The sequence below is a fragment of the Chiloscyllium plagiosum genome, chromosome 5 (assembly GCF_004010195.1).
Source record: "Chiloscyllium plagiosum isolate BGI_BamShark_2017 chromosome 5, ASM401019v2, whole genome shotgun sequence".
In the NCBI taxonomy this organism is placed as follows: domain Eukaryota; kingdom Metazoa; phylum Chordata; class Chondrichthyes; order Orectolobiformes; family Hemiscylliidae; genus Chiloscyllium; species Chiloscyllium plagiosum.
In genome coordinates this window covers 74,319,954-74,333,747 of record NC_057714.1, presented here as the reverse complement: position 1 = coordinate 74,333,747, position 13,794 = coordinate 74,319,954, and the positions used below count along the sequence as shown (strand labels likewise).

The following is a 13,794-nucleotide window of genomic DNA, read 5'->3' as shown; positions in this document are numbered from 1 at the left end:
ACCCATCTCTCTGCCATCTTTGGAGTTACTACTTCCCTATAACTCTGATCTATGACCCCCTCTTCCTCCCGAATGATCCGAAGTTCATCCAATTCCAGCTCCAGTTCCCTAACACGGTCTTGGTGGAGCTGGAGATGGGTGCACTTCCTGCAAGTGTAATCGGCAGGGACGTCGATGGCATCCCTCACCTCATACATGTTGCAGGAGGAACATTGCACTGCCTTCACTGCCATCCCTCTAAAGCTAACTTTTATTAGGAGAAACTTGCCACTTGTAAAAGGAACAACAGTAAGAGGGCATTAGACTATTATTTGGAAATAACATGGAAGGGTCTGGGGAAAGAAAGCAAAAGATTTGTATTTGGTAATGATGCTCATTTGAAGAGCTGCTGCAGGTACAGTATGCCAACTGGTTGCCTACTGTGCAGTAAGACTTCAGTGATTCTGTGACCTCTTCCAAACTGGCGATTCATGTACTAATCACAAGCTCATTTTGTTTTAATTCCACCTCCCATTATTCATGTCAGTTTTTGCTCGTCCAGTCATTTCTTTAGTTATCCTTCTGTAGTTGTTACCTGCCTCTTCCTCCGTCCCCTACCATCCAACCAAACATTCAACTGCTGGAAAATGCTAGCAGCAGCTGAAACGGCCCTTAACCTGTTTTTAATTGTCTGTTAAGAGCCTTCTGTTAGACTTGGAGTGGAATGACCAGCTACTAACCTCATTGCTGCTGGTAAAATGTGCAGGAAATGATGAGCATGCCAATGCCACCCTCCCAGCCAATTGTGCATTCACTATGCTATCTTCCTAACCCATTCCCTAAGACTTTGTAAAATCCCAGCCATAGAATGGCTACAGCAGAAAAGTTATTTAATCATGTAGCTGTGTCAACACTCTGCAAGAGAAGCTCATTAAGTTCCACTTCCCTTTCTTCCCCTATATCCTTGTAATTTTATTTCTCTTTCACAAATTATTCAATTTCCTATTGAAAGCCTTGATTGGATATATCTCCACCACAGTCTCAGATCCTAACCACGCACAGAATTAGAGTAAAAAGTCCTTCTTCCATCATCTTTAATTCTTTTGACATTCATCTCACACTGGTATCCTCTGGTTCTTAACTGGCTTAGTCATGGATACAATTTCTATCTACTTTATCGATACATTGCATGATATTGAATGCCTCTATGAATTTTCCCCTCAATGTTCTCTTTTCTAAAAAGACAAACTTGCAATTCATGCAGTACTTTTCATGACCACCTGATGTCTCAAAGCACTGTGAAGTGTAGTCACTGTTGAAAAGCCTGTAAAGAGAACAGCATCAGCTTCACCAATCTATCCTTGTAACTGATGTGTCTCATACACAGAGCCATTCTCATAAATCTTACCTGCACCCTTTCCTATGCCTTCACATCCTTCCTAAAGTATGGGGCCCAGAACTGGACAAAATATTCTAACTGAAGCTGAACCCTTTTATTAAGGGTTCACCATAACCTTCTGTTTTATGCTCCTTGCTTCTATCTATAATGATCATCATCCCATACATCTTATTAATGAAGCCCTTTTAGACCCGCTGTCTTATTCTCAACAATTTCTGCATGTCCAGGCCTCTCTGCCCCTGCATCCTCTTTAGTTTAGTTTATATTCCCTCTGCTCATGCTTGCCAGAAATATATCCATTCATGTGTCTCTGTATTGATTTTTTTCTCCCACATCTTTACCCAGCTTATGTCCTCTTGAAGTCTCTCACTATCCTCACATTTCACAGTGCTTCCAAATTTTATGACATCTGCAAGTGTATACATTGTGCCATGCACATATCTAAGTCAGTGATACAGCTCGGGAAAATCAGTGGTCTAAAGATCAGTCCCTTTGGAACTTATCATATACTGCTCAAATGTACAGGTAGTGGCTTGATGAATCACTTTGGAGCTGAATCTCTGCTAGATATCAGATTTCAGCAGATTTCAGTCAACAAAAATTGGGTCCTCAATTCAGTGAATAGGAGAGTTATGAAATTGAGCCAATCCAGGTGGGCAGGGTCAGGATGACTCAAGACAACTCCAAGCATGGGAAAATACCAGCTTGAAAAAAGCAATAACTAGATCAGTGGCAGTACCAAGCCAAATTATCCTGAGTTTTACTGAGCAAATAACAATTAAAACTGATGCATGTCACTTTATAAAAATGCACCGTTTTCGACGAGCTGGATTTGAGGTATTTGTACTGGATTTGGAAGGAAATGACTAATGAGGAACTATGTGGATCTATGCTGGAATGTCAACTGTTTTTAATATTTATGAATTACTTGTTTAACATAATAGAGATCGATATACCTGAGATTGCTGATTTTTAAAAAATAGATAGCAGAGTAAGTAGTGTATAGAGAAGCTTAAAATTATAAGATACAGTGAAAAATTAAGTGAATTGACAAAATTTGTGTTAGATAAATTTTAGTTAAGTGTAAGGTAATCCATTTTGGACCAAGAACGGTTAGATCTGCATATTATTTAAATTGTGACAAGCTAGGAATAACAGATATCCAAAGAGACTTAGCGCTTCATGTATACAGATCACTAAACTATAGTTTTCAGATACAAAATAAAGAATGAAAAAGGTAATGGATAAGTAGCCTTTAGGTAGAGTGCACTTGAGGATGAATAGGAGGTTTTGCTGCTGCCATATATGTAACAAGTTGAGATATATTCTGTTGTGAGTGAACGTTAACAGGGTTTATTGAACATGGTTATATACAGAGGATGGTATGAGAAGACATTTTATTTGGAACCTCAGACCCAGGTGACAGTTCAGTGTGATCTGATGTGTCTGTGATACAGCTTGTTTTGTACATACTCAGTAACTATTCTGTTCTGAATTACAATTGGCCTTCCATTACAACACAAAGCCCTAGTTATATGACATTTGGAGTACTGTGTATTGCTCTGAACACCACATGTAGAAAGGAAAAAGTTCACCTGTTCATTTCCCTGGTTCTGAGGCTTAATCTATGAGGGAAAATTTCATAAAATTGACTTCTGTTTCCTGGAATGTAAATGGTTAAGGGGTAAATTAATTAATTTGTTTAGGACTTTGAAAATGATCAACAGGTTAAACAGGTTTTTTTCCATTGGTAGCGTGTCTCGGATTAGGGGAAATAATCGGACAATCGGGATCGAACTTTCAGGGGAGAAATTAGGAAGCAACAGGATAGAAATGTGGAAGTCATAAACCAGGGCTATTGCCCAATGAAACGTTATATACCTGAGATCAATTGACTTTTAGCAGCTAAGGGTGTTAACAGACGTGAGACCAAAATAGCTTATATGTGCTATAATCTCATCAAATGGAAGAACTGGTTCAAGGTGTCGAATGGCTCATTTCCTACTTTGTGATCTTTGTTGAGACTAATAACCATTACAAGGATACTTGAGTCAGTCCCAATTGCCAACTTGAATTCTTGTTATACAGTTTCTTTTAAGTCTTTAAAAAGCCAACTAAAACCATTGCAGAGTCAATATTACTGACCAGGTAACTGATACTTAATCTAGAGAAAAGATAACCTTTGTTAACATTTTAATGCAACCATATCTTGGTTCTACATAATATGTTACAGAACCCTCCCCATATGATTAGAGCATTTATAGGGTATGATCTAGGTCAATCTCTGTTTCCAGTGGTTCACCCCTTTACATTTCGCTAAGTCATAGTTAGTGAGTTTTTGGGAAGATTTGTAGTCATAGTATCAAAAACTTATTTCTGTCATGGGTATGTAAAGATCTATTAGCATTGGAAAAGTGGAAAGATATGGTAGGATGTAATTTGTAAATTCTTTCAGAACTATAATATAGTGACCAATCCAAAGATGAAGTTGAAGTTATCTGTGACCAAATAATGATTGATCAGGCTAAAGGACAGACTGATCTAATCCTATTCCTGTATAAATCAGCATTCATCTATAAACAGAATAACGCTCTGTACAGGGTGTGCACTCCCCCCGCCATCACCACCCTCTCCACCAAAGTACTGATCCAAACATTGGAACATCATTCTTAGCGGGTCTGTCATGCGTTGCACCGTGGCCATGGTGAAAGTTCATGCACCATTACATCTACACTCTGCCTCACTGTGCAACAGTGTCATCAGTTATGGGTATAGAGATTAGTCCTTGTCTCCCAGTAACTATCTTTGTAAGGCATCCAGCTCTTGAAACAAAACAGGAAGATCAGAGCTCTCATAGATATGATGAAAGCTCCCGGGTTACCCGGTGCAGAGTGATTAGCTACCTTCTAAAGGCATTAGAAATAGTTTCTCGCTGTTTACTCTATGAAACCATTAATGGTTTTAGTACCTCTATCAAATATCCTCTAAACCTTTGCTGCTGCAAGAAGAACATCCTCGGCTTCTCCAGTCTGTCCCAATGACCATGATTTCGCATCCCTGGCACAATTCTCGTAAAACTCTGTGTACGTTTTGCACAACATTCAATGCCTTCCTAACAATTGTTGCCTAATTTGGACATAATGCTCCAGATGAGCCTGAAGAAGATTTTTATATCAATTTAACATAACTCTTTTTTATTCTCTTTCTCTCTCATGATAAAGCCAAGTATTCCAACTGCTTTCTCCAACAGCACCCAAGTCCACATTTTCCATCCCCATTTAAAGTGTATTGTGTTGCCTCATTTGGGGCTGTTTTCCCTGGAGTGTCGGAGGCTGAGGGGTGACCTTATAGAGGTTTACAAAATTATGAGGGGCGTGGATACGACAAATAGACAAAGTCTTTTCCCTGGGGTCGGGGAGTCCAGAACTAGAGGGCATAGGTTTAAGGTGTGAGGGGAAAGATATAAAAGAGACCTAAGGGGCAACTTTTTCACGCAGAGGGTGGTACATGTATGGAATGAGCTGCCAGATGATGTGGTGGAGGCTGGTACAACTGCAACATTTAAGAGGCATTTGGATGGGTATATGAATAGGAAGGGTTTGGAGGGATATGGGCCGGGTGCTGGCAGGTGGGACTAGATTGGGTTGGGATATCTGGTCGGCATGGACATGTTGGACCGAAGGGTCTGTTTCCATGCTGTACATCTCTATGACTCTATGACACTATCATATATAAATATTGTCAACCAACAGTAATATTTAGATCAATAATCATCAACCAATTCGTATGATAAACCTTTTTAAAGTGTTGTTTTTATAAAGGCAGTGTTTTAATTTTATACTTGCTTGTTTCTGGTGCTGCAGAACAGTGCAGGAGAACAATGCAAAGCTACAAACATGCATATGTATCAACCAAAGTGGGCAATGTATGAACTAACAAACTAAACAGGAATGAAAATATCCACATTAAATGACAAATGTGTTCTTGGGACAAAAGGTTGGATATGGAAGTTAGAATTCCCTAAAATGATTAATATCAACGATAGGTTACTAATTCCACCCAAGTGCATGCTACGAGTAACAAATTCCTCAGAATAAGATTTTTTTTGTATTGAAGTCTCACAAAAAAAAGCTGTGCGTTAGAAAAGTTGATCAAAATATAGTAAATACATTACTACCCATTTTTAACATTTTATGAACACATGGTTAATTTCATATGTTGGACACTGTACAGGAATTTTGTACTGTTGCTGCTCCCACTAATCACTTTGGCTGTACAAGACAGAACCTTTTTGAATGACACTTGATCTTTTCTATCCATAAAGTCTATTTCGGTTGGAGGGTCAGAGCTAATCATTATGCAGCCTACTTTCCCTTGTGGCCTATTGCTGAAGATTGTAGAATGTACAAGAGATGCTAGTGTTTGAGATCTATCCAATGTAGCTTTAGAATTGAGCGGTTTTAGCTTATTAGGTTGCTTTTGTCATATTGCTTAATCCTGTTGCCTGCTGTTTGATCCTAGTTAGAATGCTAAAGCTGGTTGAGTCGCAGATGAGGGAGATTGGTGTGAATTCCCTGACTGAAAGCACTGGAGCGTACAAGAGCTAAGGCTATCGCTTCTGTCTGACAGAAAGGTGAAACGCTTCCTGCATGTGTTATTGAATAATAGAACATGCCAAGAAAAGAAATCAGAAATGTTAACTGAGGCAATAGGCATTTCATTGATTAATTGTCAAGGAGTGACACAATTTGGTGTTTATATGAAGATAGTGTTCTTTATAAAGTGATAATGTCATAAAAAAGCATGTTGTGGCAATACTGAAGTAGGCACAAATTATTAGGTAGCATTTAGGTTTCCAAGCCTAATGAGCTTAATGTGTGTCTGTCTTTATTCTGCATAGATAGGCAATAGAACCACACCAATCAGAAATATTTCGAATGGCTAACATGTTTGCTGATCTTTGCAAGGGCTGGTCATTATCTACATCAAATCAAATAAATCTGATTTTGGCACTCCTACTTAGGAAAAGGAAAATCTACGACAGTCACAGTCCTGTTAGAACTAACCTTGTATGGATGTTGAAGGCACAGAATTTGACCTGACTGCTATGTAATATTCACCTACTTGTTTGTGTGCTAAACTGCTATATGTGGTGCCACCTTGGGACTCTTGTATCTAAGCTGCATCGCACAGTATAGGAAGTCTTGTGGTGCAGTGAAAAGCATCACTGCATTTAAGCATGAAGCTCCAGATTCAAGGACTGGAAGTTCATAGAAAGTTCATGTTATGGCTAAACAGGTTGAATATCAGTTTGTGTCCTCCCAATGTAGAGCAATGGCAGACAGTAAGAACAGGAGAGATTCCTGGTCAACTCTGTAATGTATAGGAAATTGCAGTCTCTACCATTGTTGTCCATTATCTCCAGACCACAACAAGTGTATAAAAGTGATATTGTCACAGCAGCTCAAATTCCTTGGAGGGCCAGTTCAGTGGATGTCCAGTGTGCATCAGATTGGTGATGATTTCCCTGCTCTGGCTGGGATGGACTTGCTTCATTGTTGTATCCATGATGAAGAACATGGTCCTGTGGGTCAGACCTGTCTTCGGACAGAAAACTGAAGAAATTGGCATGATGTAATGGCTGCTAATATGACCCACATTAACTGTGCCAGCTCATGATACAAGTGTCTTGAACAGTTTTGTACAAAAAAAAAGTACACTTGTCATAATGTGCTCTGACTTATGAAAAGAAAAATATTTTGTTGCATTGGAAAGACTACTGATTTTGACTAAACCAATCAAGTTTGCATTCTGGTTGTAGCTAGTAGTGTGAAGTCTGGCTTCAGGGAGTGAAGCTACTAGTTTCAAAATATGAAAGCTTCTAATGAAACTTACTTATGGAACTTGGCAAGTTATTTATATATGTGAATTTTAAATGTGGTTAGGTTGCTATCTTCAGCTAGAACCATCTGTGCTGTTGAAGTTAGATGGCACATCGGCTGATTCTCAACATTTTATGAAATAGCTTATTGACAGATCCTAGTTTTGTTTCCATTACTGTATCAGAAACGTCGATGATCGATGGTGTAGATTACAAGGGGTCGGGGCAGTGGAGATCTAGAGGCTGGGATATTTTCTAATTGTATGAATGGAATTTTTCCTTCACCCAAACTACATTTATTGCAATCAGGTGCTTTTCTGAACATCCTCTCTACATTTGCTCTTCTCATGGCTAATTCGGCTGTTAACTCAATCATTTTTCCTTGAAATTCCGCTGAATTCAAATGTTTAAGTACTGCCTTAATCATGTTAAATAGTACAACTAAGATTGAACATAACATGCATGTGCCTCAAATTTCTACAAGCATTTATGTTGCTGTGGACAGTTCCTACCTACTGGTGTAGTATGATTGCCACAGTGTGGTATTGAGTTCATTGTTCTGCATACCACTCATGTTGACAGGAGTGATACTTCAACGTATTCAGTGTACCTTTCTGTGTGGAGTACGTTCTGCTACTTATCTGCTTTGTGGCTGATTTATGCCTGTCACTGCATAAAATCAAATGGCAGAGAAAAATGACTGTGTTATTGTGTAAATGAAACACAGGTTCATTAACTGCTTGGAAATGATCTTGTGTCGTGGCCATATTGGGCATATTTTTCATTCTGAACAAAGACCTCAAGAAGATTGATGGATAAGGTTCGCCCCAAAAGTGGGAAAAAAGTGCATGTAATTGGACATAAACATAAAACATTTTGTGTGGAAAAAATCAGTCCATTTGTCATGGAAATTACAGAAGGTTGTTTGCCTTTGAGCAAGGGAGATTGAGAAGGGACATAATTGAGATGGATAAAGTTATGAGGGTATAGAAAGAGTAGACCAGGGCAAGTTTTTCCCCTTTGATAGAGGAGTCAATTACAGGGGGGCTTAAATTTAAGGTAAGAGACAGGTTTAGAGCAGATGTGGGGGAAAAACATTTTCATCCAGAGGGTGGTGGGGATCTGAAACTTGCTGTAGTAGAGGCAGATACCCTGATGGCATTTGTAATGCCATGGCATGCAAGGCTATGGGCCAAGTATTGGAAAATGGGAATACAGTAGTGGATATAATGGGCCAAAAGGGCTTTTCTGTATAATGTAGAACTATATAACTGTATACAATTAACAGCAGAAGCAGACATTTTGGCCCAATAAAAAGAATTTCAGTGTTTGTTTTATATGAACCATTTATTACTATCTTTATCTAACTTCATCAATATATCCTTTTTTCTTTTCCCTCTCCTGTATTTATCCAGTTTTTTGTAATATGTAATTTTCCAAGTCACTCAATGTGCTCCATTTGGTACAGAGTTCACTCTTCTGCAAGTGAAAGCATGTTTTTCAGGTCAGCTCTATCAAATACTTGCATTTTTTTCTCTCTATACAATCCTCAGCTTTCACGGTTTTAGAGAACAGTAATCCAGCCTGTTTGTTCCTTCCTGATAGCTATAATCCTCAGTTTTTGGGTAATTCTAGTAAACTATTTTGCACTTTCTCCAGTGTCTTTTATATCCTTGTTATAATATGGAAACCTGAATGACACACAACAGTGAGTTTGGTATAAACAAAGCTCTTAACAAATTTAATGGTTTCGTTTGTCATTTTTGATTTTCTTGTCCTTAATTAAATCAAAGTGCTTTTGTTTTTTTTAAAAAAGGTCTTTATTAGACTGCATTGTTCCTTTTTGTATCACTTTGTTTCCGATATCTCCAGATTCCAGTAATCCTCCATACCATTTAGACATTTCCTCTCAAAGGAGTTATCCTTTGTACCTTAATGTAATGCTTCACACTTGTGTGTATTGAAGGTCATAGGAGCTTTACACAAATTTAGAATGTTTTCCTAAAGTTCCAGTGCATTGAAGAGCTCCAGCCACACCGCAACTCCCCACCCACCCCAATCTGGTGTCATTCTTAGTTTTGAATTGGATTTCAAATTCCCTCATTCAAATCTAATTACGTCAAAATCAGGGTGGTTGAATGAATGTATGTGGGGATCAAACTTCCTCTCAAATAATGGCTCACTGTTTACCTGCTTGTAGTATTGTGGACAAATCAAAATAATATTTTTTTGCTAAATACCTTTTGAAACCTTTTCCTACTATGCAAAGCTAAAAATATTTCGGCAATCGATAATGATGTAAGGAAGTGAATAAACATTTTAAACGTGAACAATGGTTACAGCATCCCAACCAAATAATTAGTATGTTGCAATCTAGCAAATCTCTCGTGCTGCTAAAATTAATCTTTCTATCTATTTCTTCTTGCAACATGGAAAGTTAAATAACAATGAATATTTGTTATTTTCATTTAGCTTTGTTTATCCTTTAACATAGCCTTGCCTTCTGATATTACTGATAAAAACATGCCTTCATGATGCTCCTTTTGAATAGTTGCAAGGAGGGGAATATGTATGTGGAGGAAGATTTATGTCTTTTTAACATTTATTTGATTTGGGAGGAGTTTAAAATTTCCCATTCTTAAACAAGCAGCATTTTCTAGAAGAGTTTTGAGATAAGTGGACAAACGAATGTGGAGCTAAGACAAGTGGACAAAGTGAAGATAACGATAGCTACGATGCCATTAAATGATAGAACAGGCTCAAGAGGCTGAAAGAACTACTCTTGTTCCTGGAACATTACAAAAGGAGGAAGATCTATTAACAAATAGGAGAAGACTAGAAATAATATTTACGAATAATATTTGCAATAACAAATGCACGCCTTTTTATTTGAGAGGTAAGAGAAGCTTTTATTGATTTATGGTGCCTGTTCTGGAGCTGCAAGCTATCCTGCTGAAAGGTTAATATGTTGAATGCTAAAATAAATTCACGATGTATGTACTAGTTTTTAAACAGTTTTTTCATCTTGTAGTTATTATGTTATTAAACTCATCTTACAATTCCTTCAGTTTAGATTTATGAATATTTAGTTGGGGGTCTAAATGAAAACCCCTGTTCCTTGTGGTCTCTGATGTTTGATTTCCCAGCTTGCTTTTTTTAATGAGGATTAGTTGAAGTATTTGAGATGTTAATATCACCTCTACTGAAACTTTCAAAAGGGGATGTAGTTATTATCCCCACTGACATTTTCTGATATCAACTGTATGATCCAGATGAATAGGTTTGGATAATTCAGTTCAATTAGATGAGTTGAACTTTTTTAAAATTTTGATGCTTAATACATTGTTTATTTTTGCAGGTAATTTAGATCTTACTGGTCCAAAACAAGTCTTCAAAGCAGAAAACAACCCTTGGGTTACACCAATCGCTGACCAATTCCAACTAGGTGTATCCCATGTCTTTGAATATATTCGTTCTGAAACCTACAAATAGTAAGTAGACAGATTGGAAATCATCTGATTTTAAAATTTGACTAGCTTACTGTGCATTGTTTGTAGATACAGGTAGTGCTCAGAATATTTAAATCTATTTAGTCCTTTTATTCAGCTTTCCATATCACTACATTTTAAAAAATGGCATTCTTCACTATTTGGCTTGCAAGTCTGTTTACACTTGCACTGAAGCTAATGATTTCCTGATACTTCTGTTGCTTCAAAATATCTTTCATGTTTTTATTTAAATGTTTAATTTATATTTAAACAAGCTACTTTATAATTTTAACTTGCATAATTACCCCTTAATAAAGAATTTCTATTTAAAATCTTTCTGACATTAAAGTAATTAACATGTACACATTTTATTTTAGAAAAGGGAGTAGATGACTAACGGCATTCTGGTTGTTGGTCATGCCTCTATGGGATTATATCAGAGGCAAAGACAGAGTGGGGATTAAATGTGTTTTTGGCAATGCCATTTACCTGATATTTTTCACATTACTGGATGTCTCCAGATTCTTATAGCCAATGAAGTATATTTGAAGCATAGTCATTGTTATAATTTAGCTGCCTGATTGTAGCAAAGTTCAAGTACCTGAATTCCTCAATTTAATTGGGGTGTTGATCAATGTAGCTAAAATATTGTCTCTGATCAGATGTAAGAAAGGTAATTCTTGCACCTCTGGGTTAGTTAGGTCAGTATGAGGAGACTTCAGCAGATTGGGACAAAGGCTGAATGAGTATACTCTCGGAAATTTAGTGCAAAGGGGCACAGAGATGCTTCCTGTAAGATTTACAGGACGAAGTAAACTTTCCAGAGGGAGTCGAGGGAGAGAAGATAAATATCGTGAATGGAGAAACCTACCTGCAGTGAGACCAGCGGTGGAGTGTCATCACAAATCTGAGTGTGCCAGTTGAGGTGAAGAAGGCAGATGGGTTTAGCCTTTGTAGCAAGTGGATTCGAGCATAAGAGAATGGATTTCTTGCTGCAATTCTGCAGGGTGTTGGTGCGACCACACCTGGAGTATTATATGCAGTTATGGTAGTCTTATTTGAGGATGGATGTTCCAGCTGTAGACAGAGTGCAATGAAGATTTTCCAGACTGGCTTCTGGGATGGAAGAAGAGATACTGGCAAAGATAAGGGCTTCAGATCCCTGGAGTACAGGGAGAGGTGGGTCCACTACAAACTGGATGGTTCCACTTGTGCAGGACCAGGATGGTGCCTTAGGGGAGAGTATTTGCTAGAGCGGCTGGGGAGGCTTTAAACATAACTGGTAGGTGAATTTGAACTTGTGCAAGGAGTTAGAGGAATCGAAATCAAGAACAAGAACAAAGGACAGAAAGGGGAATAAGAAAGGTGATGAGCAGAGAAATCAAGGGCCAGGATCAAACACAGACGCTATGAAAAATAATGTACAAATAATGTTAAAAAGCTTTTGCGCCTTAATGCACAGAGCATTATCAATGAAGATGGATGAATCATTTGTGCAAGTAGATTTTAAAAAAAGGTATGAAATAATTGGGATTGCAGGGTGTCCAGGGATGGGAAGTGAACATCCAGCGCTATACATTATTTAAGGAAGACAGACAAAAAGCAAAAGGCATTGGAGTTGCTGGTGAAAAAGGAAATTAACACAATAATGAAGAAGGATATTAGTTCTTGATGATGTAGAAACTGCATGGTAGAGCTGAGATACAGTAATGGGCAAAAAGTATTAATGCAGGATATACCCTCAAACTGTAGGCGTGATTTTGGGAATAGCATTTAACAGGAAAGTGGAGACATGTACAATAAAGGAACACATGTAATTATTGATGACTTTAATCTGAATATAGATTGGACAAACCAAATCAGTAACAAAAATGACAGGGGAGAAATTCCTAGGGTGTATGTGGAATGGTTTTCAAGGCCAATACATTAAGGAATCAAAGGGTACAGGGGAAATGCAAGACAAGCTCTTGGGTTGTGTAATCAACCATGATCATAATGAATAGTGGAGCAGGCTCAAATGTCCGAAAGGCCTACTCCTCCATCCACTTTCTATGTCTATGAATAATTCCTCTGTTCTTCCTTGAAATAGTGCCATGGCAAGAGGGCAAAGAGAGCAGGCAAAGCCTTTAGTTTAATGGCTCATTTGTAAGATGGCACCTCTGACAGAGCAGTACTCCTTTAATATTGTGCTGGCTTGGAATGATTATTTTACTCAAGTCTCTGAGTGCAACTGACACTAACTTAGAAAAAAGAATGACCCCAGTTAAGCCATAGCTAACAGCCAGCTGAGTATGAATTATCTGAAGATTGTAAATATTGATGAGAGATTTTCAGGCGGTGGACTAGCCTCTCTATTAAGATAGGCAGTGAGGCCAACAGAGAGTAGAAGTCAGTAGAGCAAAATTGTTCATAGTGTGGCCAACTCTCAGAATAAAGATGGATTAAAGACAAAAGGAGTCGAGAAAGGGAAGTAAGCACCAAAGAGTTTTCTCAGTGGGATAGGCAGATTAATGGATAAAATTGATTTTTCTGATTTCCCTTTTAGGTTTTTTTCAGTGATATGTGAGAAACTATTGTGACAGCCATAGAATGTTTATGGCTAGTCTGAATGACGACTTTCTTGTTAAGTAAAAAAATACTAGGGAGAAAGTATTGTGCTTATTGTTGATAATTAAAATAGTAACATGATAAATTAGAAAGCAATAAACACTGCTCCCACAGATGTAATAAAAGACTACAATTGCCAGAACCCTCACAGCAGACACCATAGAAAACACTTTCATTTTTGTAGATGTATTCTGCGTGAATTTGTAATTATCCAGCCTGGGTTGAAATGCTAACAACCTTTGAGCTTATTAATGTAAATGTTTGAAATACAAGTGGATGAGGAGAATAATTTTTATTTTTCTAATTGCTGTGATATTTAACCTTGGAACTTAACAATGGCTTGCACTTATGAAAAAATCCTGCAGTACCAGCATTGTAGCAGATAAAACTGCTTCATAACAACTAACCATGGAAATAGTTCCAGATAATTTTAATGACCT

General features: G+C 37.8%; 1 protein-coding gene across 2 annotated transcripts in view; it reads left to right on the top strand.

The window, feature by feature from the left end:
• The window catches only part of rsu1 (Ras suppressor protein 1), a 170,255-nt gene that overhangs the window by 105,908 nt on the left and 50,553 nt on the right, over positions 1-13,794 (top strand). For both annotated transcript variants that reach the window (XM_043690376.1, XM_043690377.1), the window contains exon 8: positions 10,618-10,750. In XM_043690376.1, the coding sequence (XP_043546311.1) occupies positions 10,618-10,750 (133 nt within the window). The remainder of the gene's footprint in view (positions 1-10,617; positions 10,751-13,794) is intronic.